Raw genomic sequence first — 25066 nt, 5'->3', positions numbered from 1 at the left:
AAAGAACAGCCCACTGTCACCCATGTCCATTTTGTCCTATGTAAATTGGATCTACTAGAAAAGGCTATTTCTCATTTTGTAATTTTATTATAACTATGCTATGGCTTTTAACTAAGTTTAGCTCACTTGATCAGCTGCATACATATTCAGATCACGGATATTACGAAATGGATGTTTACACGGATTCTGTATTGACATCCACTTGTGCACCCAAATGCAGATGTTGGTTATGCACACTGTATAAGTGTATAAACACCATTTTTTCCTATTACTGTTTGAGAACCAAGCTATCAATGACAAGCTTCTGAATAAAACTACTTGACAGTCATTCTGGCAACCCCACCAACCACAGTATTCTTAGGCAGACAGTGGGATAAAATTGCAAAGCAGCATCTTCTGCCAACTTTGGGAATCTGTTTGCTTTGCATGCAGAAATTCCCAGGTTCAGTCTTTGGCATTTCCATTTAAAAATATCAAGTAGCAAGGCATAAGAAAGAATCTGCTTTGCCAAAGTTCCTGAAGAGCTACTATCAGTCTGCAGACAATTCTAGACGAGACAATAAGCAGACTAGCCTCTTGTAAAGCAAATCTATGCATCTGATATGTCTTGAATGTAGCATTTTATTTTAGGAAAACTTAGAACTGTATTGTACTTCTCCAGTTCATTCTTATATCCTGCTACAGAAATGGAGGCTCTCAAGTACATACCAAAGTTCTCCATAAAAGTCTGCTTTCAGTATAAGGGATATTCCACATGTGGAATGTATATTAGGAGAAATTCCTGATGGAGTTCTGAATCTGTCTGGCAACCTAAGAAGGCTCTCCACAATATATGAATTCCTGTTCTACATTTAAATAATCTGTTTCCCCCATCTGCTTCCTGCGCATGTACTTCAAGGATTTCACAGCATTCCAGAAAGGCTATTCCCTATATTAGAAGAATGATTTGTTACGTTTCACTTTCAGTAGACTTTTTGTGTCTCCCCATTACAGAAGAGGATTCATGTATGGAAACAGGTTGACAAACTGCAGAGTCAGGTAACTGGATTTATATCTGGATTCTGGATTTGCATCCAGATACACATCCAAATGCAGATGTTAGCTTTATACACTGAATTACTTTCAGTGGGATGTGTTGCTGTATGTGCATCCTTTTCCACATTTTGCACAAGTTACTTACAAGTATGTCTAGATAGAGAGCCCCGCACCACTAGAGGTACATGTAGGGCTTTCTTTGTGTTTTTCACAATACAACTAAAAAAAGAATCAAGAAGAAGTTCCAAATGAACATAGTCCTTTCTACTTGGGAATGCCAGATCTCTTGAGTACTTACCTATTCTGCCTTTGCAAAGTATGAATATATTGTCAGTACTAATCAGGATATATCAAAGGTTTTTTTAATTGGCCCACAAGATGGCGGCAGCAATTATATGAATAGTTTTGGATAAGAAAGGAGGACTATATGGCCTAGAGCCAACCAAACAGAATATAAAGGTCCTGGTAAAGCATGAGAAGTATGGCGTTATGCAACTTCTTTTGGTCAGGGTGAGATCATAGTTTGCTTTCAGCTTCTCCCAACGTCTGCCAAATAGTCTTACATGAAAGAGTTTATTATTTTTCAGTGGAACTTGGAATTTGAATTTAAAAATAAAGTTATTCAACACAACGGGTAGACTTCTTTAGTCCATCATTTCAAAATATGCCGAATTCTTTTCTTATTATGGAGAACTACAAGCAAGTGTCCAGCCATAACCTTGGATAATTCCCAAATGAATAATTCTACTTTCTCTCCAGATAACGAGGACCAGCTAAGCATTTTAAAATGGATGTGCAAACATTTTACTCCAAGCTCTGCATAGGACAGTGGAATGTGTGTTGTGATCCACAGGCCAACGACAGCTAGAGGCAGCATTATACAAGGTTCCCTCCTCTCTCTCAGAGGAAGACACAGCCTGTCTCCCACCCTCTTTTAGACTATCAGAAAGACACTCCTTCCTTTCTCATCTGATGCTGCACTAGCTCTTAAACAACAGGTCCTCTGATGTCTTCTTTCTCATTCAGATACGTATATGTAACAGATCAACTGTCAGCCAAGGCCAATTTGAGTTAGCAGAAACATGCAATGTTGCAATTTTCCAAATTATTTCACTGTATGCAAAGCATTCCCAAGTAATCCCAGACATACATGATCTCATTCATCATTCTGATGCCTGAGTCAATACAACTGGGATACTCTCCTACAGCACCGATCTTGCTTCCTGATTACAAAAAAGAAAAACCAGCAACAAACACCCACAAACCACCCAGTTTGTATATTCGTCGCTTTCCAGATAAGCAGCAAATGCAGCAGCAATAGAGATGCCTAACAAGCTGTTTGAATTAAAGCTGAAGACAAAATCTCACCAGCAAAATCTCTTTAAGACTTTTATATATGCTATTGTGTAATTAAAACAAATCCGGCCTACGAGAGTAGCCAACAGCTGCATTTCTTGGCCACCTCTTGTTCACAGCTGGAACAATTAATGCTCCACAGCATCAGCAGACAGCCAGGCAAACCCTTTGCAATGTCTTTCTTGGCCCACACAGTTTTGACAGCTCTGCTGCAAGAAAAAGGAACATGATGCAAGTAACCACCACACAGCCAGTTCTGTAGTCATGGAGAGACAATGGAACCATCAAGCTACCAAGTGCTAGAGGAAGTCTGACCATGAGTAGACCAAATTCAAAACAGTCACCTCTGTGACATATGTCATTTTTCACAGGCATTTTAAACGCTGGAAGGTCACGGAAAAAGGTGGATTATGAATTACATCCATCATATGGAAGCTTCTTTGAATCAACTTATGTGCCAGCTATTTATCAGCAACGGCAGCAGCTTAGCACCCGCCCTTGATCATTGTCTATGGGCCATTGCAAACTCCACTTCTGAAATGCTTCAGTGGTATGAAGAACACTGACTGATCTAACTGAGGAGCCAAGCATCATATTAAGAAATACAAAAGAATGGCCTTAAAGTTAAAGCGTTTGAGGGTGTAAAGATATCAGATCTAGGTTGGAAAAATCTAGATAAATGCTAGATGGCAGCAAAAAGAGACAGGAAAAAAACTTTTCTGCCACCTGCTCGTTGTCCAGATTTTTGCAGCTCAGATTTGTTAGCCTTATTCTAATAGGTCTTACCAGGGAATCGGCTCTATTTAATTGACTGGGAATTCTGAGACATAAGGATGGGGAAGCCAAAGCATCAGAATGGCATTTGTCAAGTTTATTTTTCTTTAATTAATTGATCAATCAAATGTATACAGTGCTTCTATCCAACTGGACTCCAACTGTCTAAAGTGTTAGGATCCATGCTTTATAAATGCAAATATTTGAATAACTTTAGCTTCATCCCTAAAAAAGCAAGCCTACAATACCCCCCAAAATGACATTTAACAGAGTGAGTAATGTATCATACAATATCCTTAATTTCTCATGCTAGCAAAAGAATACTTAGGATCATCCAATGTAGAGTACAGCCTTATATGGAAAAGGAGATGCCAGATATTCAAGCTGGCTTTAGAAAAGGCCAAGGAACATGCGATATCATTGCTGATCTGTGCTGGAGAACTGAGAAATCCAAAGGAAACAAACAGAAGTTTTATGTGCTTTACATACATAATACATGATTACAGACAGGTGTCCTTTTGAGTCAATCGTGTCAAGCTGTGGAATATGCTTACACAAAAGAGAATCCCAGAACATCGCATTATGCTCATGTGAAACCTATATACAGGTCAGGAAGCCACAGTACAGACAGAACATGGTGAAACAGACTGGCACCAGGTTGCCAGAGGAGTGAAACAAGCTTATATACTCTCCCCTTATTTATTCAATCTATATGCTGAATATATATTAAGGGAAGCTGGATTGGAAGAAGATGAGTGTGCTTTTAAATTGGAGGAAGAAACGTCAGTAATCTCACTACGCTGATGACACTGCTCTGATAGTCAAAAATGCAAAGGATCTGCAAACTCCAGTGATAAAAGTTAAGGAGCATAGTGAAAAAATGGGGCTAAAATTAAATATAAAGACCAAACTAATGACAACAAGTAGAACAACCAGCCATAGAACTGACAAAGAAGGTATTGAAGTGGTAGATAGTTACTGTCTTTTAGGTCAACTCTCAACAGTAAACGAACAAACAGTCAAGAAATATGCTATAGACTAGTATTCATAGACATGGCATATTCAAATGCCATGACGGGTCTACAGCTACAAAGATCAGTATTGTGTAAGCAATGGTATTCTCTGTGACACTCTACAGAAGGGAAAGTTGGACTTTGAAGACGGCGAAGTGAAAGAGTATCAGCGCTATTGAATGTTGGTGTTGGAGAAGACTTCTGAGAATACCTTAGTGATAGCTACAAACAAGTGTGGTCAGAAAAGTTAAGATGGAAGCTATCCTGTTATTATGTCTTTTTATGGCAGGAAACCCTAAAATAGGTTTAGATACCCTAAAACTGGAAGCCACAATGGTGTGATCAAAGCTCTGCCTGTTTTTTATGTGTGTCGTGATAGATGTAGAGTTAGATTAGCTCTACAGCCCTACTTTTGTTTTCCTAAAACTGCTCAGGAGTCACCCAAAAGTGGGATCATGTGTAAAGAAACACAAAACTTCCTTTGTCTAGGAAATGCAAGAAACGCACATATATTCAGGTGAGAAACTGATATAAAATAAGATCCTATAATAGTAGTACCTTATTATAAGCTTCAGGATATAAGCCTTCAGAATACAAAGAAATCAAACAGAACTGAATCCAGGGGGGCAAGATTATTGTCAAGAAAAGTAGCCCCCAATATAATGTTTCAACAAAGTTTTTTCTTTTTTTTTAAACACTCTGATGGTAGAAACAACAGGAAGCTGCCCACAATAGTATATGCTGACTGAATGAACTTGGAGGAAGAGAAATTAGTCTGAAGTGTGGAAAGCATTTACATTTATGACAAGGGAATTTAGAGGTTAAGAGACAAAATCTTGGAATTAATTAGTTTGGTCTGATCAGTTTTTGTCACACTGTTGTCTTTAGGGATGCTTTTTCGTTATTGATACATTCATTTTTTGCCTGCAGCAAAGCCTCTGTATGGCGGAAACACATGCAAAGACACATAAGCTGTGAAATTACTTTTGAGGCTGTGCCTGATGGTTGTTTAATAAAGGAAATGGGTAACTGAGGAGTGACCTTTCCCCCTCTTTACAATTATTAACACAAAGCATTTAAAATTGCTGATCAGACTTAGAGAATTTGGGGGAGCGGGAATCTTTCTGTCTCCCCCCCTCTCTCCATGCAGGATAATAAAATCGCCCAATGAAACTGCAAATTAAGAGCTTTTCCAAGCACTATTAGCTATTGTATTGATCGAGGAAAAAGGACCAGCTGCCAGTAACAACTTTTTCCCCCTCTCTGTTCAAGTTTCTAAGGCAATTTGCATAAACTCTTTCAAAGAAGTCTACCTAGGAAAGAATATTGTAAAACTGCCAACTCTATGACAGGAGGAAAAATCCTGGCAAACATTGTTTGGGTGTTGTTCCAGAACAGTGGAAGATATAAATAGCATGAACATCACTCCTGTTCTCGATGGCCTTTCTCCTTTTGGTTTGCAAACACGTAATGTGTCAGAGACAAGATACTGTTCTTCTCCCTGAAAGTACAGTGTGCAATTCAGAGGCCGAATATTTTGGTAGTATTGTCAGAACTTGGCATGCATCAATACAGGCAGGAAACTCATTCTTTATTGTATACACATTTGGAGGAAAGTAGGAGAGTATTTATTGAACCGAGCTTAGAATTCAGATGCTACATTATCCTTCAAAGACTTTTGAAGGATAATTTAGCATTTTTTGAAAGAAAGTCCTGCAATTCATTTAACGTGCTTTCACGCAAGACACAATTCTGAAATGTACTGCATTTTATCCAGAGTCAATTATTGTTATAGCTTACCTGGCTGAACTGTAGTATCAGTTGGTACTGGCTTTTCTGTGATTGTAGTTGTGGTACTCCCTGAAAACAAAATTCCATGTGAGTGAGATAGAGAGATGTACCAACAAAGTCAAAATCCACCCATTTATTACCTTATTATAAGCATTAATGCAAAATGAAACATCAAGGTCTGGTTATTATTTCTTTCTTTTTTTCAAGAGATACTTTATTTGAAAAATATGCTATCTTGAGTATAACCCTTTTCATTTTTTTTCCAAAGTGAATTTAATATTGTTAGCTAAATTCTACCATTATTATTCCACTGCAAAGGCTGCTAATATGGAGGCTTGATATAAAAGCCCTAAGTTAGAACAATTGGCACAAGAAAAGTTTGAAAGGTTGATGAGTTTGGTTTTGATTGGAGAAATTTAGAAATTTTCTAGAAATTTTTTAGAAATAAGAAATTAGAAACTTAGAGAAAATTTTAAGGTGGGTGGCAGAAACAATTTTTTCATGTACAGTAAATGTTGCCAGAAGTCAAATTAGTACCAGTTGTACTTAGTAGTAGTTGAGATTTATCCTTAAAGCACAGTTTTAATCTTCCAGATAAGAATCAGTGGCTAGATTTATATGCTGGACTATTCCATGATTTTTTAAATTGTGGTTTACTGCGCAACCCATAGTGGTCTGCTTTATTCATATCTGTAAGACTAAACCATGCTATACAAACCACAATGTTTTGGTCCATGCATCACTCTGCATTTTTCAAAATGTGGGTTATGAGTCTCAGAGGGATGCATACGAGTGAGACATACAATACGATAAAATACGCATGTATGAAAATCCTTCATTTTTTAAAATAGAAAATTTTCATGAGATGGGCTAAAGAAGTGCAATTGTAATTATACAGATATTAGAAGTATAGGGATATGATCAACAGAATTATAATCATCCAAATTAAAGGAATACCATTGCCAGAGGAACAACCTTTGTCAGCCCCAATTCCTTTGTAGGGTGCAAAATTAGCGCCTTGCAGTGATGCTGTTGGGTGACTTTCAGATTTTAAGAATTTGATGGTATATCAGCATGAACCAATCACGTGACTCTGTGTTACCAATTTGGGCATATGGCCCTAAGTTGAGGGTTCCTTCCTTGATTCTTTGTGGGTTCACCAATTCTTAATTTCTGGGGCATCAAACATCTGCTTAGGCTAAAAAATGGATCTGGCCAAATACTCCAGTGCCTCTACTCAAAGACCTTCTTGGCAAGAGGGAGGAATTAAAGTAGCAGAACACAGGGAGGTTGGCTTTTTCTCTCACCCCCCCATGCTATAGTTAGTCATAAAATGAGCTCCCCTTTTTGACTTCATAGATTGGTTTGGTCCTGAGAATCAGGAGTATGAGAATGTTTGTGTTTCAGTGCAAGAGAAGGATATGGCAAGTGAAAAGGGTTACTTGAGGGTGACTGACATGGAGTGTCCTGTACCTTTTTCCTGGTAGTAATGCCTGGCATAATAATGTGGTATAATAAGAAGGCAAAACCAATAAGAAGTGTGGAAAGTAGCTTGTTGCTACATTATTCTTTTACACATCATATTTTGCTCCTTAATGAACTTGACACCTTATTGGAGCTGAATAAGGCAGAATGCTTTGTAGTACAATCTGCAAGCTTTGTGCGGTCTTCTATCTTAAATCTTTTAGGGAATGTTTTCAAGGAAAAGGCCATAATATCCATCTCATGGAACTGAGAGAACACTCAGAGCTTGCTTAATTCTCATTACTGTTTTTACACTTTTACTGTTTGCATAAGGAAAGGGGCCTAAAATTTGTTGGGGTGGTGGGGGGAAGAACCAGGCACCAGCATTGTGTGATGCTTAATAAGAATGCATTTGCTTTGGGCTACCTTTACGCCCAATTAATCACACACTACAAGAGAAGATAAAACCTAGCCCAAGCATATCAACAGCTCTGTTACCTGGCTAAAGTCGCTAAGATCCTCTGAATATGGCTTGCCAGATTTTAACAATGTTGGAAGCTGCACTACCATATAGGAAACAATAAATGTTAAACTTTCCAGCTCATAAGGGAGCAATTGGGCAATAATTCGTCACAGGATGAAAATGAAGTCACTTATTTGTAGGGATATCACTTTGACTAACAGACAAGCCGTAACTAAAAAACCAGATATAAATCTCCATGGGATAAGAGAATTCCACACCAGCAAACCAAAGTGTGGCCTACAGAAGAAAGAGACACCGTTCTAGACCTCTGATTTCTGCAGCTTATTTTAATTTGCTAATGCTTAGATGTGCTATACAGACTTAAATGCATCTCTGAAGTAGGAAGAAGTGAGTTCCAGTTGAGGCAAAATAATAATGAAAAGGAAAAATATTTCTCCCCTTTCCCTCCCCCAATTGTGATGTCTTTACTAAATGGGGTTTAGAAGACATCTACCCCAGGTTATAAACAAACTGGATTTCAGCCAAGCTTGCATTAGCCTACTTAGCAATCCAGCTAAGACAGTTAAATTACAAGTGATTAGCATACTTCTGTATTAAAAGGTTGTTTCAGGGGGGAGGAAAATTTCTCTCTCTCTCTTGCTATTTACACATTGGGCTTTAAACAATAAATCCCAGGATTTTCATTAGGGCTAAAGTTGTAGTACTTTAGGTTAACATGTATTTTACAATTTAATAGTAATCTATTATTCTTGCTTAATCAACTTCCAATTTCAAAATTAGCCTGTAGCTATTTACAGTTTAGTGTCAATCTTTTCACTCACACTTTTGGCTAAACTATTGGGCATTCTGTTGTTCTTTTCACAGTCCAATCAGAAGCTTTCACCTTTAATAATTTTGATTGGTTTTAACTTTGTAATGTTGGGTGGCTTTATTGTACCCTATTCTGGGACTGGCATGGATATCATAGGATTGCAGCCTCACCAACTAAAACTTTCATGACTAATCAACTTAGTTCCATTGTAATCAGATGGTAGACTGAGTTAGAAGAAAAGAGCTTTGTGTCCAAACCCCTGGTCACCTATGAAGCTTGCTTAAGCTTACTTAAGCTATACCCTGTGCAAAATCAAGCATGATTAAACTCATTGAAATCATCTAGTTTTGCACAGGACTAGGCTCTTGGGGTAACTTGTTCACAAGAGATGTACAAAAGATACATGGTAGGAAAAAAATACAGGTAAATAATTAACTACTGACGCATAGGATCCAACATCTATTAATGATATTGCTATAACCTGTATATTATATCTAGGTATGTTCCCTGCCTTGAGTTGGATATAAAAAAAGGTGGAAATAATAATAATAATAATAAACCACCACCACCACCACCACTCGAATTCATAGTGTTCTGTATGGTAGGTTAGATAGTTGCTAGCAAATCATACTTACTTCGACATTCTTCCTGTGTTATGTGGCTGTCAAAGTTAATATCATCAACTGCAATTCCTCCATTTCCCTTTCCTATTTCTCCTTCCACCATTACCTGGTAAAATTAAATTGCATTGTGCTGGTTAAAACTCTAACAGCCAGAACAAAGACTAGTTACTGACTTTTTAATCAAGCATGCATTGAAGAGACCAGTCTTCTGTTATCTATCAAGGTTCAAGATGTCATACCAATGTATCACTTTATGAAGGAACAACTCTGTCACTGAAAGCACAATTTCACTATCGGGGTAATGTGTAAGACACGTTGCACCATTGTGAGGCAAACCAGCATTCGGAGATGCATGGAGTACAGTATAATTTATGCAGGTTTTTCATATTCTCAACATAACTGATACTGAGACATTTTTACAGAAGTACTTAAGATGGACCATGGCCCTCTTTTATGCTATTCTGTTATCATCTGTTGGGTTAAATTATCCTTGGGGCTTGTGGGCCTTTTAGATGGACACTCTCTCAAAATGGCTGCTATGGGATTTACCAGAAGGCAAAGTGAGATTATTCATTCTTTTCTTCAGTGCTTTGTGATGCTTTCTACAACCCCAGCTTAATTTTACCTATTGTTTTTTCTGAGGGCGAAGATCACACTGAACTGCCGTCACACATCATTTATTTTCTAAAAATGCCTGTGGGATCTACTGTATATGGGCTAGCCTCCCATTTTTTTTTTTTTAAAAAAAGAACAAATAAAAGCTATGGAGCCTTACAGGCCCCCAAAGTGAGCACCACTTTAGTGTAGGGGGAAGAGGATGCAGAAGAAGAAAAGAGGCTTGCCAATATACAGCTGAGTTACAAACCATGGCAGAAAGAAGAGCTACTTTAAGCTTCAGGGGAAAATACCCAGGATGGTTAGAGCCAGACTCCTCTGGAAAGTGTGATTACTTTCTTTGAGAGTTCTCCTACAGGAGTCCCACCATCTGAGGCTAGATGGGTGGTGATCAGAAGTCTCTTGCAGTGAAAGACCCCTATGGGATGACTCTCCTGGTGCCTTCAGTACCAGACGCAAAGACCTTGATTCTACAAAGAGGTTTCCATCTGAAGTTGTTTAGGTGCTGCTATGATTCTGTACTTAGCTGCTGCTATGATTCTGGGCTTATTTTTGACTCCTGTACTTTTTCATAATATAGATGCATGTATAAAATATTAAACTGTAAATAAGCTGGCTCAAAGAAAGAATTTCTCTCCCAACAGAAGGAAGAAAATGAGGGCACAACTGCATTCATCTGCAGATTAGGTACCACAGATGACAAGTTCATGTTTAATATGAAGTGGCTAATTCAGACTTTGCTTCTCCCAAATCCAAATAGTGCAAATACAATTAGATATGATAATATGATTGCATTTGTCTTCTGCAACCTAGTGCTCCACAGACACAAAAACCCTTTGCACACAATTGATCCAGACCTCTGGCAAAAGCAACTGGTCCCTCCACCAGCAGTCCAAGGGGCATGAAGGAAGGAGTGGTAGAAGTGCGTGTGATAGAAGGGGTCAAAAAGGAAAGCAGAGGGTCAGCAGGAGACCTTATATTTTGGATGCAAGAGGTTCCAATTCAACCCTTTCCTAATTAGCATTTAAAATGAAGATTCTGACTGTGAGGTTTAGAAGTCTGAATTTTAATCTTAGCTAGCACAGCAAAGAAAACAAGAAATTGGTCTTAATATTAATAGAGCATATATAACACAAACAACACAATATATCACAAACAACAAGCAAGGAATGCAGCATGCTTTCTGATGCTGCAACTAACCACAGTTGACCCTGAGGCATAGAAGCAAAGAAGAAGATACGAGGCTAAATCTGCCGAGCGTGAAGTTGGCCCCCCTTATTGCAATCAACAGCATGTTCAGTTGGGAGCTTCTCAGTGAGGCAGATCAGGGAAACAAAAACCAAGCACCAGCCTCAAGGTTCAGGTCCAGGTATTTGCCTCATTAGTGATGTAAGATTGGGGGCTAGACTATGTAATTAATTATGCGCTATCGATTTGCATGTTCTCTCTCTGTTTCCAAGTAATCCTTGCTCACCTAAGCTCAGGGTTCCCACTTTGCTTTGCCTGGGGCCCAGTGATACCATGGAGTATTAAGATACTCCATGGGTATCTTAATCAAGCAAATCAAACTCAGATCTCTGTTGCTCTGGTTCTCATTTTAGTGCAGCAGCTTTTTCTCCATGACAGACAACTTAAGACGGGACTTCAGTCATGCACAATGCATGTAATGCTGTTATGCTCAGATTTCTCGGCCTACCTGATAATGTTTCACAGATTTGTGGAGAAGAACCCGACCTTCCTTCCAGCAGTTTTCCTGATTTCCACTTAGCATCCATAAGACCTGATCGTATACTTTAGGGGTGTGGTACCGCAGTTTGATTCTTAGCGTGCCGACGTGAGGGCCCGACATATGATACCAGAAAGTCATGCAAAGTGCAGAATTTTGCAGGTTGATGATGGGGCTGATAAGGCGGACAATTTTGCCTTTCTGGTTTTCATCAGCTTGGGAATAAATAAAATTGCCATCTCCTATTGTGACAAAACACTGCATTAGAAACAATGACCCAGTTTTGACTCCCTTTAATCTGATAAACTTCAAGCATTACAAGGTGAACAGGCTTCTTCTGAAAAGTTGCAACTGAACAGTATATTGAGAAATATTCTGGCATCTATGGGTATGCCTTTCTCCAATCTCACCTTCCCCTTCCCACCAAAATGTTTCTTGTGAGTCACCCAGAGTTGCCCCATTGGGGGGAGATGGGCGGTTGAAAAATTTAATAAATAAATAAAACTGAAATTTGTTAAGGCATGAATGTTCCTGATTTATTAAATGTTAAGGCATCATTTTGGTAACAGTGTGGAGAGATTATTATGAAGGAATGGGCAGGGTAGTAAAGTGGAGATATTAAGACATGTTTCTGCCCACGTCAATTCATCCCATCCACTTTCCATTTGTACTATATGTGTTTCTTACATGATAAAATGCTTATAAAATATGTACACATTTGAAATGCAATTCATCATAAAAATACAATTCGTATGGAGGTGGGGAATTCTGGGAGTTGAAGTCCACACGCCTTAAAGTTTCAAGGTTGAGAAACATGCCCTAAAGGGATACCTTAGCTGCTGTTTGTGTACATTCTGGTTCAGTTGTATTGTATGGGAGTTAGCTCTTGTGTGTGAGAGTAGATTTTTCAAAAGAACCCCACCGCTTCTGTCTCTCTGCATCCCAGCCTGCAGCTTTTGAAATAATCCTTCGCAGCTTTTCTGTAATCAACTAATTAATGTATTCATTTCCATATATTGTCAACCCCTTTTTCAGGGGAGAACGTGTCAAATGGCTCTTCTAGGTAGAAAAGTGCAGGAATAGCAACTGACTTGTTCCTTTAAACAGTGGCACCATGAAGATGAGGTTAAGCAACAACAACAACAAAAGAAGGATATCAGGTATGTCTGTGTGTGTGTGTGTGTGTGTGTGTGCGTGTGCATGTGCATGCATGCATGTATGTATGTATGTATATCTCCCTGTGCATCTGTTTTCAGATTATAGTTTTAGAATGTGAAAAGTACCTAATGTCTGATGCTAACAAAATCTCATTTAAGAGATACCATTCCGCCCCACCCCAACCCTTCAATGAGAGAACAAGTAATTCTAGGACAAGATTTGAAATGGTGCCATCCTTTTCATCAGTACAAAGCTGAATTAACATAAATGTTCCCTGGCAGGTCTTCTATTTTAAATGCAATATTTATTTTTCCCCACTTGTCACTGGATCACTTGTTAACCCTATTTTACCTGTGTGGTCCTGAATGGGCCCTGTTTTGCTGGTGAGGACGGCCCATCTCAGGTCCAGCTGGCTATCGTGTTCCCAGCGACAGATTGTCTTTTGAGAACTGTAGCCAAATCCACAGTTGAAACCATATGCTGGAAGTTCTTCAGTAATGGAGTAGTGGATGGCTGCGAGAAAACAAGATGTAATCTGTTAAATTATTGTTGTACTTTAACTTCTTTTCAAAAACGCATCTAAAGATAATTCTAACAAACAGTCAATGTATCCTACGTTCCTCTGACATCTACCCCCACTGATGTACATGCAATGATTGGCATTAAATAGCTGAGTGTTGTGCTTGAGGTGTGTGTGTGTGGGGGGGGGGAGTCAATGAGCTTTCCACCAGTTTTTACATTCCCATAATGTCCCAATATGGCATTGGTCCAAGTCATTGTAGGGACAGACAGCTTCTTAACAGTAAAGCAATTATGGCAGAACAGTAAGGCTAAGGTCTCACTCAACACAGAAGGCCCTAAAGCATTGTAGAACTGGCTTGTCCCATGTTGAAATAAATGGAGTAATGCATACAATCATCTAAAGCAATGTTTCTCAACCTTAACATCTTTACGATGTGTGCTGGCTGGGAAATTCTGGGATTTGAAGTTCACACATCTTAAAGTTGCCAAGATTGAGCAACACTGATCTAAAGAACCCACTTTATGAGGCCATTAAGCCTGAAGTCTAAAATTACCTAACTGCAGCATGGCTCCTAAACTGCTTGGTATGAACCAGGGATACGCGGGCATCAGTGCCAGGGGAGACTGCTAGAGCAGAAGCTCTTCCACATCAGCCAGAGGAATGGTGGGTGTTGCATTGTTCGAGAGGAAGATTTGGGGAAAAGAGTGCAAAGTCTCCTTTTGCTTACATAGCAATAAATTATAGTTTTGGTGATGCATCTGAACCTGGGCCATATGAAGCTTTTCCCCACTTGCACTTAACCATGGCATGAGAAATGCCCAAGCCTTGGACGCACCCGTATAAAATACAGCACCTTTACCGTCACTGGGCCTGGAACAGAATAGGGATCGTCAATGGAGCAGTGAATTCTATGCTGGTATATCTTCCTGCCAGCTCAAGAACTGGTGGATGGTACTAACTCAGCCATAAAGAACAGCCCACTGTCACCCATGTCCATTTTGTCCTATGTAAATTGGATCTACTAGAAAAGGCTATTTCTCATTTTGTAATTTTATTATAACTATGCTATGGCTTTTAACTAAGTTTAGCTCACTTGATCAGCTGCATACATATTCAGATCACGGATATTACGAAATGGATGTTTACACGGATTCTGTATTGACATCCACTTGTGCACCCAAATGCAGATGTTGGTTATGCACACTGTATAAGTGTATAAACACCATTTTTTCCTATTACTGTTTGAGAACCAAGCTATCAATGACAAGCTTCTGAATAAAACTACTTGACAGTCATTCTGGCAACCCCACCAACCACAGTATTCTTAGGCAGACAGTGGGATAAAATTGCAAAGCAGCATCTTCTGCCAACTTTGGGAATCTGTTTGCTTTGCATGCAGAAATTCCCAGGTTCAGTCTTTGGCATTTCCATTTAAAAATATCAAGTAGCAAGGCATAAGAAAGAATCTGCTTTGCCAAAGTTCCTGAAGAGCTACTATCAGTCTGCAGACAATTCTAGACGAGACAATAAGCAGACTAGCCTCTTGTAAAGCAAATCTATGCATCTGATATGTCTTGAATGTAGCATTTTATTTTAGGAAAACTTAGAACTGTATTGTACTTCTCCAGTTCATTCTTATATCCTGCTACAGAAATGGAGGCTCTCAAGTACATACCAAAGTTCTCCATAAAAGTCTGCTTTCAGTATAAGGGATATTCCACATGTGGAATGTATATTAGGAGAAATTCCTGATGGAGTTCTGAATCTGTCTGGCAACCTAAGAAGGCTCTCCACAATATATGAATTCCTGTTCTACATTTAAATAATCTGTTTCCCCCATCTGCTTCCTGAGCATGTACTTCAAGGATTTCACAGCATTCCAGAAAGGCTATTCCCTATATTAGAAGAATGATTTGTTACGTTTCACTTTCAGTAGACTTTTTGTGTCTCCCCATTACAGAAGAGGATTCATGTATGGAAACAGGTTGACAAACTGCAGAGTCAGGTAACTGGATTTATATCTGGATTCTGGATTTGCATCCAGATACACATCCAAATGCAGATGTTAGCTTTATACACTGAATTACTTTCAGTGGGATGTGTTGCTGTATGTGCATCCTTTTCCACATTTTGCACAAGTTACTTACAAGTATGTCTAGATAGAGAGCCCCGCACCACTAGAGGTACATGTAGGGCTTTCTTTGTGTTTTTCACAATACAACTAAAAAAAGAATCAAGAAGAAGTTCCAAATGAACATAGTCCTTTCTACTTGGGAATGCCAGATCTCTTGAGTACTTACCTATTCTGCCTTTGCAAAGTATGAATATATTGTCAGTACTAATCAGGATATATCAAAGGTTTTTTTAATTGGCCCACAAGATGGCGGCAGCAATTATATGAATAGTTTTGGATAAGAAAGGAGGACTATATGGCCTAGAGCCAACCAAACAGAATATAAAGGTCCTGGTAAAGCATGAGAAGTATGGCGTTATGCAACTTCTTTTGGTCAGGGTGAGATCATAGTTTGCTTTCAGCTTCTCCCAACGTCTGCCAAATAGTCTTACATGAAAGAGTTTATTATTTTTCAGTGGAACTTGGAATTTGAATTTAAAAATAAAGTTATTCAACACAACGGGTAGACTTCTTTAGTCCATCATTTCAAAATATGCCGAATTCTTTTCTTATTATGGAGAACTACAAGCAAGTGTCCAGCCATAACCTTGGATAATTCCCAAATGAATAATTCTACTTTCTCTCCAGATAACGAGGACCAGCTAAGCATTTTAAAATGGATGTGCAAACATTTTACTCCAAGCTCTGCATAGGACAGTGGAATGTGTGTTGTGATCCACAGGCCAACGACAGCTAGAGGCAGCATTATACAAGGTTCCCTCCTCTCTCTCAGAGGAAGACACAGCCTGTCTCCCACCCTCTTTTAGACTATCAGAAAGACACTCCTTCCTTTCTCATCTGATGCTGCACTAGCTCTTAAACAACAGGTCCTCTGATGTCTTCTTTCTCATTCAGATACGTATATGTAACAGATCAACTGTCAGCCAAGGCCAATTTGAGTTAGCAGAAACATGCAATGTTGCAATTTTCCAAATTATTTCACTGTATGCAAAGCATTCCCAAGTAATCCCAGACATACATGATCTCATTCATCATTCTGATGCCTGAGTCAATACAACTGGGATACTCTCCTACAGCACCGATCTTGCTTCCTGATTACAAAAAAGAAAAACCAGCAACAAACACCCACAAACCACCCAGTTTGTATATTCGTCACTTTCCAGATAAGCAGCAAATGCAGCAGCAATAGAGATGCCTAACAAGCTGTTTGAATTAAAGCTGAAGACAAAATCTCACCAGCAAAATCTCTTTAAGACTTTTATATATGCTATTGTGTAATTAAAACAAATCCGGCCTACGAGAGTAGCCAACAGCTGCATTTCTTGGCCACCTCTTGTTCACAGCTGGAACAATTAATGCTCCACAGCATCAGCAGACAGCCAGGCAAACCCTTTGCAATGTCTTTCTTGGCCCACACAGTTTTGACAGCTCTGCTGCAAGAAAAAGGAACATGATGCAAGTAACCACCACACAGCCAGTTCTGTAGTCATGGAGAGACAATGGAACCATCAAGCTACCAAGCGCTAGAGGAAGTCTGACCATGAGTAGACCAAATTCAAAACAGTCACCTCTGTGACATATGTCATTTTTCACAGGCATTTTAAACGCTGGAAGGTCACGGAAAAAGGTGGATTATGAATTACATCCATCATATGGAAGCTTCTTTGAATCAACTTATGTGCCAGCTATTTATCAGCAACGGCAGCAGCTTAGCACCCGCCCTTGATCATTGTCTATGGGCCATTGCAAACTCCACTTCTGAAATGCTTCAGTGGTATGAAGAACACTGACTGATCTAACTGAGGAGCCAAGCATCATATTAAGAAATACAAAAGAATGGCCTTAAAGTTAAAGCGTTTGAGGGTGTAAAGATATCAGATCTAGGTTGGAAAAATCTAGATAAATGCTAGATGGCAGCAAAAAGAGACAGGAAAAAACTTTTCTGCCACCTGCTCGTTGTCCAGATTTTTGCAGCTCAGATTTGTTAGCCTTATTCTAATAGGTCTTACCAGGGAATCGGCTCTATTTAATTGACTGGGAATTCTGAGACATAAGGATGGGGAAGCCAAAGCATCAGAATGGCATTTGTCAAGTTTATTTTTCTTTAATTAATTGATCAATCAAATGTATACAGTGCTTCTATCCAACTGGACTCCAACTGTCTAAAGTGTTAGGATCCATGCTTTATAAATGCAAATATTTGAATAACTTTAGCTTCATCCCTAAAAAAGCAAGCCTACAATACCCCCCAAAATGACATTTAACAGAGTGAGTAATGTATCATACAATATCCTTAATTTCTCATGCTAGCAAAAGAATACTTAGGATCATCCAATGTAGAGTACAGCCTTATATGGAAAAGGAGATGCCAGATATTCAAGCTGGCTTTAGAAAAGGCCAAGGAACATGCGATATCATTGCTGATCTGTGCTGGAGAACTGAGAAATCCAAAGGAAACAAACAGAAGTTTTATGTGCTTTACATACATAATACATGATTACAGACAGGTGTCCTTTTGAGTCAATCGTGTCAAGCTGTGGAATATGCTTACACAAAAGAGAATCCCAGAACATCGCATTATGCTCATGTGAAACCTATATACAGGTCAGGAAGCCACAGTACAGACAGAACATGGTGAAACAGACTGGCACCAGGTTGCCAGAGGAGTGAAACAAGCTTATATACTCTCCCCTTATTTATTCAATCTATATGCTGAATATATATTAAGGGAAGCTGGATTGGAAGAAGATGAGTGTGCTTTTAAATTGGAGGAAGAAACGTCAGTAATCTCACTACGCTGATGACACTGCTCTGATAGTCAAAAATGCAAAGGATCTGCAAACTCCAGTGATAAAAGTTAAGGAGCATAGTGAAAAAATGGGGCTAAAATTAAATATAAAGACCAAACTAATGACAACAAGTAGAACAACCAGCCATAGAACTGACAAAGAAGGTATTGAAGTGGTAGATAGTTACTGTCTTTTAGGTCAACTCTCAACAGTAAACGAACAAACAGTCAAGAAATATGCTATAGACTAGTATTCATAGACATGGCATATTCAAATGCCATGACGGGTCTACAGCTACAAAGATCAGTATTGTGTAAGCAATGGTATTCTCTGTGACACTCTACAGAAGGGAAAGTTGGACTTTGAAGACGGCGAAGTGAAAGAGTATCAGCGCTATTGAATGTTGGTGTTGGAGAAGACTTCTGAGAATACCTTAGTGATAGCTACAAACAAGTGTGGTCAGAAAAGTTAAGATGGAAGCTATCCTGTTATTATGTCTTTTTATGGCAGGAAACCCTAAAATAGGTTTAGATACCCTAAAACTGGAAGCCACAATGGTGTGATCAAAGCTCTGCCTGTTTTTTATGTGTGTCGTGATAGATGTAGAGTTAGATTAGCTCTACAGCCCTACTTTTGTTTTCCTAAAACTGCTCAGGAGTCACCCAAAAGTGGGATCATGTGTAAAGAAACACAAAACTTCCTTTGTCTAGGAAATGCAAGAAACGCACATATATTCAGGTGAGAAACTGATATAAAATAAGATCCTATAATAGTAGTACCTTATTATAAGCTTCAGGATACAAGCCTTCAGAATACAAAGAAATCAAACAGAACTGAATCCAGGGGGGCAAGATTATTGTCAAGAAAAGTAGCCCCCAATATAATGTTTCAACAAAGTTTTTTCTTTTTTTTTAAACACTCTGAAGGTAGAAACAACAGGAAGCTGCCCACAATAGTATATGCTGACTGAATGAACTTGGAGGAAGAGAAATTAGTCTGAAGTGTGGAAAGCATTTACGTTTATGACAAGGGAATTTAGAGGTTAAGAGACAAAATCTTGGAATTAATTAGTTTGGTCTGATCAGTTTTTGTCACACTGTTGTCTTTAGGGATGCTTTTTCGTTATTGATACATTCATTTTTTGCCTGCAGCAAAGCCTCTGTATGGCGGAAACACATGCAAAGACACATAGGCTGTGAAATTACTTTTGAGGCTGTGCCTGATGGTTGTTTAATAAAGGAAATGGGTAACTGAGGAGTGACCTTTCTCCCTCTTTACAATTATTAACACAAAGCATTTAAAATTGCTGATCAGACTTAGAGAATTTGGGGGGGGGGATCTTTCTGTCTCCCCCCCCCCTCCATGCAGGATAATAAAATAGCCCAATGAAACTGCAAATTAAGAGCTTTTCCAAGCACTATTAGCTATTGTATTGATCGAGGAAAAAGGACCAGCTGCCAGTAACAACTTTTTTCCCCTCTCTGTTCAAGTTTCTAAGGCAATTTGCATAAACTCTTTCAAAGAAGTCTACCTAGGAAAGAATATTGTAAAACTGCCAACTCTATGACAGGAGGAAAAATCCTGGCAAACATTGTTTGGGTGTCGTTTTTCCAGAACAGTGGAAGATATAAATAGCATGAATATCACTCCTGTTCTCGATGGCCTTTCTCCTTTTGGTTTGCAAACACGTAACGTGTCAGAGACAAGATACTGTGCTTCTCCCTGAAAGTACAGTGTGCAATTCAGAGGCCGAATATTTTGGTAGTATTGTCACAACTTGGCATGCATCAATACAGGCGGGAAACTCATTCTTTATTGTATACACATTTGGAGGAAAGTAGGAGAGTATTTATTGAACCGAGCTTAGAATTCAGATGCTACATTATCCTTCAAAGACTTTTGAAGGATAATTTAGCATTTTTTGAAAGAAAGTCCTGCAATTCATTTAACGTGCTTTCACGCAAGACACAATTCTGAAATGTACTGCATTTTATCCAGAGTCAATTATTGTTATAGCTTACCTGGCTGAACTGTAGTATCAGTTGATACTGGCTTTTCTGTGATTGTAGCTGTGGTACTCCCTGAAAACAAAATTCCATGTGAGTGAGATAGAGAGATGTACCAACAAAGTCAAAATGCACCCATTTATTACCTTATTATAAGCATTAATGCAAAATGAAACATCAAGGTCTGGTTATTATTTCTTTCTTTTTTTCAAGAGATACTTTATTTGAAAAATATGCTATTTTGAGTATAACCCTTTTCATTTTTTTCCAAAGTGAATTTAATATTGTTAGCTAAATTCTACCATTATTATTCCACTGCAAAGGCTGCTAATATGGAGGCTTGATATAAAAGCCCTAAATTAGAACAATTGGCACAAGAAAAGTTTGAAAGGTTGATGAGTTTGGTTTTGATTGGAGAAATTTAGAAATTTCTAGATTTTTTTTAGAAATTAGAAACTTAGAGAAAATTTTAAGGTGGGTGGCAGAAACAATTTTTTCATGTACAGCAAATCATACCAGCAGTGCGATTAGTACTATAGCTGAGATTTATCCTTAAAGGCACAGTTTCAATTTTCCAGATTAGAATCAGTGGCTCGATTTATATGCTGGACTATTCCATGATTTTTTAAATTGTGGTTTACTGTGCAACCCATAGTGGCTTGCTTTATTCATATCTATAGGACTAAACCATGCTATACTAACCACAATGTTTTGGTCCATGTATCACTGCATTTTCCAAAATGTGGGTTATGAGTCTCGGGATGCATAGGAGTGAGACATACAATATGATAAAATACGCATGTATGAAAATCCTTCATTTTTTAAAATAGAAAATCTTTATGAGATGGGTTTATTGCTACATTATTCTTTTATGCATCATATTTTGCTCCTTAATGAACTTGACACGTTTAGATTGGAGCTGAATAAGGCAGAATGCTTTGTAGTACAATCTGCAGGCTTTGTGCAGTCTTCTATCTTAAATCTTTTAGGGAATGTTTTCAAGGAAAATGCCATAATATCCATCTCATGGAACTGATAGAACACTCAGAGCTTGCTTAATTCTTGTTACTGTTTTTACATTTTCATTGTTTGCATAAGAAGGAAAGGAGCCTAAAATTTGTTGGGGTGGCGGGCGGAAAAACCAGGCACCAGTACTGTGTGATGCTTAATAAGAATGCATTTGCTTTGGGCTACCTTTATGCCCAATTAATCACACACTACAAGAGAAGATAAAACCTAGCCCAAGCATATCAACAGCTCTGTTACCTGGCTAAAGTCGCTAAGATCCTCTGAATATGGCTTGCCAGATTTTAACAATGTTGGAAGCTGCACTACCATATAGGAAACAATAAATGTTAAACTTTCCAGCTCATAAGGGAGCAATTGGGCAATAATTCGTCACAGGATGAAAATGAAGTCACTTATTTGTAGGGATATCACTTTGACTAACAGACAAGCCATAACTAACAAACCAGATATAAATCTCCATGGGATAAGAGAATTCCACACAGCTTCACCAGCAAACCAAAGTGTGGCCTACAGAAGAAACAGATACCCTTCTAGGCCTCTGATTTCTGCAACTTATTTTAATTTGCTAATGCTTAGATGTGCTATACAGACTTAAATGCATCTCTGAAGTAGAACAGACACTGAGTTCCAGTTGAGGCAAAATAATAATGAAAAGGAAAAATATTTCTCCCCCTTTCCCTCCCCCAATTGTGATGTCTTTACTAAATGGGGTTTAGAAGACATCTACCCCAGGTTATAAATAAACTGGATTTCAGCCAAGCTTGCATTAGCCTACTTAGCAATCCAGCTAAGACAGTTAAATTACAAGTGATTAGCATACTTCTGTATTAAAAGGTTGTTTCAGGAGGGAGGAAAATCTCTCTCTCTCTTGCTATTTACATACTGGGCTTTAAACAATAAATCCCAGGATTTTCATTAGGGCTAAAGTTGTAGTACTTTAGGTTAACATGTATTTTACAATTTATTGGTAATCTATTGTTCTTGATTAATAAACTTCCTTTGAAATAAAATGGTACAAAATTACACACATATATATGCATATATTTTTTCATCTTTGGTAAATGTTCTGCTAAGGTACATAAATTCAACTATTTCACTAGTTTCTCATAAGTTTCTCGTATGTATAAGTTGTAATTGTTCACTCAGTTTTCTCTGTCAAATACATCCACCTTGGTCTTTGATACATTAATTTTCAGATACATATTCCTCACTGCAATATGCAATGAAGCCACACTCTTCACACATGCAAGTAACCAGCCACTCCATAAGCAAACAACCTCCATGCATTAACAGTTCTTCAGTTATACTATCAACATTTGCTCTACCTTTTTCTAGCATCTTCAACTCATCTATGAGTACAATGTACAGGTGTAGCCTAAAAGTTCATCACTACTTCATCTATGAGTAACTTGTCCTAGTTTTTTTTGTTGGACATTAACATTTTAGCATTAATTTCAGTTCTACTCTTTGACACACTAGTATTCAATGTTCCATACAAATCCCTAAAATACTCCTTCCAGCAATCTCTCACTTCACTTTCATTCCAAACAATTTATCACTTTAATTTTAAGTCTTTTCACTCTACTAGAGGCTCCTTTGCTTGGCCTCCTCATTCATTTCCAACAAAATTTTTATTTTTGTAAAATCTCTGCATTTTCTCTCCTTTGTCTAATCTTAATATGTCCTTGTTCTTTGCCTACATTTTTGCAACTACTGTATCTTTTCTTGTCTATACACATTATACAATATATTTCTCTCATCTATTTTGCAGCAATTATAAGCATTTCCCCCCTCATCCATAGCCTCTTTCACTACATCATTCCACCAAGCTTCCATATTCATACTTTGTGTTTTTTAGATTTATGTCTGTTCCTTTGCCATATATATGTATGACTAGACTTATGTTTAAACCATATGTTTGAAACAAAGAATTTTTTTCTATGCAGATATTTACCACATAGTCACCATTTTTATTTATTCTTGGGTCTCCAAATACTGTAGCCCAATTGTTTTTTCTGTACTCTCTTATCTTGTTCCTATCGATCTGTTAAAGTTGTCTAACAGAATAGTTTATCCTTTGGCTCTCATTCCCAGAATGTTGCATAATTCTTCCCCCCCCCCCCAGCTTGATTCTTCCATTATCATTTTTATTTATTCTTGGGTCTCCAAATACTGTAGCCCAATTGTTTTTTCTGTACTCTCTTATCTTGTTCCTATCGATCTGTTAAAGTTGTCTAACAGAATAGTTTATCCTTTGGCTCTCATTCCCAGAATGTTGCATAATTCTTCCCCCCCCCCCATCTTGATTCTTCCATTATCAATATTCACTGGCATCCAGAACAACCCAAATAATACCAATTCATATTTTCTAACATACATTTTATTCCTTTCATTCATAATTAAACCTGTACCATCAGTTCCTTGCAACCTTCACTAATCTTCCTAGTTTCACAGCTTGGCCCATAGATATTGAACTTAACTGTCCATCATGGCTTTGTCACTCAAGGTTTTCACATCATGCTTTTTAGTAATATAAAGAAGGCTTAGACTAGGTTACCAGGTCTAGTCACACTCAGATGCCTCTCCTGCTAGTAACAGTACTGGTCAATTTTGGCATATTTTGGGCATAGCCCAAGCATGCTCACACTATTCTATGCAAGCTAAGGTTTCTCATTTAGAGACTACCTTGTAAGCCAACATATTGTTGCCCACATTTCTTCCTCAAATGAAGTATTTGTTACTGATGCATACTCAGGACTCATATCTAATAAAGCAGATTTAAATCAAATTACTTAATGAAAATATTTAAAAGGCAGACAAATATATTCACTTAAAGCACTCCAATTTACAGATACATGAGAACACATATACTTAACCTATGAATGTTAAGTTCAACACCTTGTTGCTGATTTTGCATGCATATGTCATGATTTTTTTAATGAGTGATAAAGATAAAACAAGTATGGCATTGGGAAAATGATTTGAATGAGAACAGAGTTGCAATGGAATGTGGATGGTTTCTGCACCTGCCAAATGGAAGTCATCACCTGTTCCACTGTAGCAGTTGGCTTGATCATCATCACACTCATCCACAGGGTTGGTATCAGCTGTGGTTGGGGCAGAAGTAGGAACTGAAACAAAAATCCCAGCTTGATTCAGTTAAGATATACTCAAAGGCAGTTTTTTAATATGTTAGAATGCACACACATTAGCTGGGAATAATGAGAACTGCAGCCCCAATACACAGGGAGGTATCAGATTGGAGAAGACTTGAGATTAAAATGCTAAGAATTATTTAAAAAGAATTAATAACCAAAATGATGCTTTTACTGAATTTCCTTTTTTAGCTCCCTAGATTTCAGCTTGGACAATTGTTACCCTGTTAATGGGAAGGCAAAGGACAGGAAATCAGAAGAGGAAGAGGGATAATTTCTTTTGTGAAATTAAAGATCTTTAATTTCACAATGCTTTTGTTCCTCACAGCCTAACACATGGAAGAAAAGATTATGGCTTATGGCTTATTCTTACCAAAGTATAAAGGGTAATAGTATACAATAGTATGATTCTATCAAGTGTGGAATGTTATTTCAAGATCCATACTTGATCAAAACTCCAACAATAGGAAAAGATGCAAATCAAATCCAAAGTCACTGTTCCTGATCCTTACTGATAGATTGTCATTTTAAGCCACATTAATACAAGTGGACAGATTTCAAAGTTGTATTAGTATCTACA

The 25066-nt window shown here is 38.1% G+C and overlaps 1 protein-coding gene across 5 annotated transcripts in view; it reads right to left on the bottom strand.

Annotated features, from left to right (window-relative positions):
* Positions 1–25066, bottom strand: part of NRP1 (neuropilin 1) — a 156810-nt gene that overhangs the window by 13243 nt on the left and 118501 nt on the right. For 4 of the 5 annotated variants that reach the window (XM_088150053.1, XM_088150055.1, XM_088150054.1 and 1 more), the window contains exons 12-17: positions 24358–24462; positions 20318–20377; positions 13202–13363; positions 11663–11934; positions 9364–9457; positions 5979–6038 (exon numbers count right to left, since the gene is read on the bottom strand). In XM_088150053.1, the coding sequence (XP_088006179.1) occupies positions 5979–6038; positions 9364–9457; positions 11663–11934; positions 13202–13363; positions 20318–20377; positions 24358–24462 (753 nt within the window). The remainder of the gene's footprint in view (positions 1–5978; positions 6039–9363; positions 9458–11662; positions 11935–13201; positions 13364–20317; positions 20378–24357; positions 24463–25066) is intronic. The other variant, XM_088150057.1, reaches the window with a different exon arrangement.

Source organism: Python bivittatus, unplaced genomic scaffold (assembly GCF_059951505.1).
Source record: "Python bivittatus isolate LINGU-HERP-01145 unplaced genomic scaffold, Pbiv_v1 ctg000610_np1212, whole genome shotgun sequence".
Classification (NCBI taxonomy): Eukaryota; Metazoa; Chordata; class Lepidosauria; order Squamata; family Pythonidae; genus Python; species Python bivittatus.
Note: the sequence above shows the minus strand (reverse complement) of the source record. Positions and strands in the feature narration are given on the sequence as shown.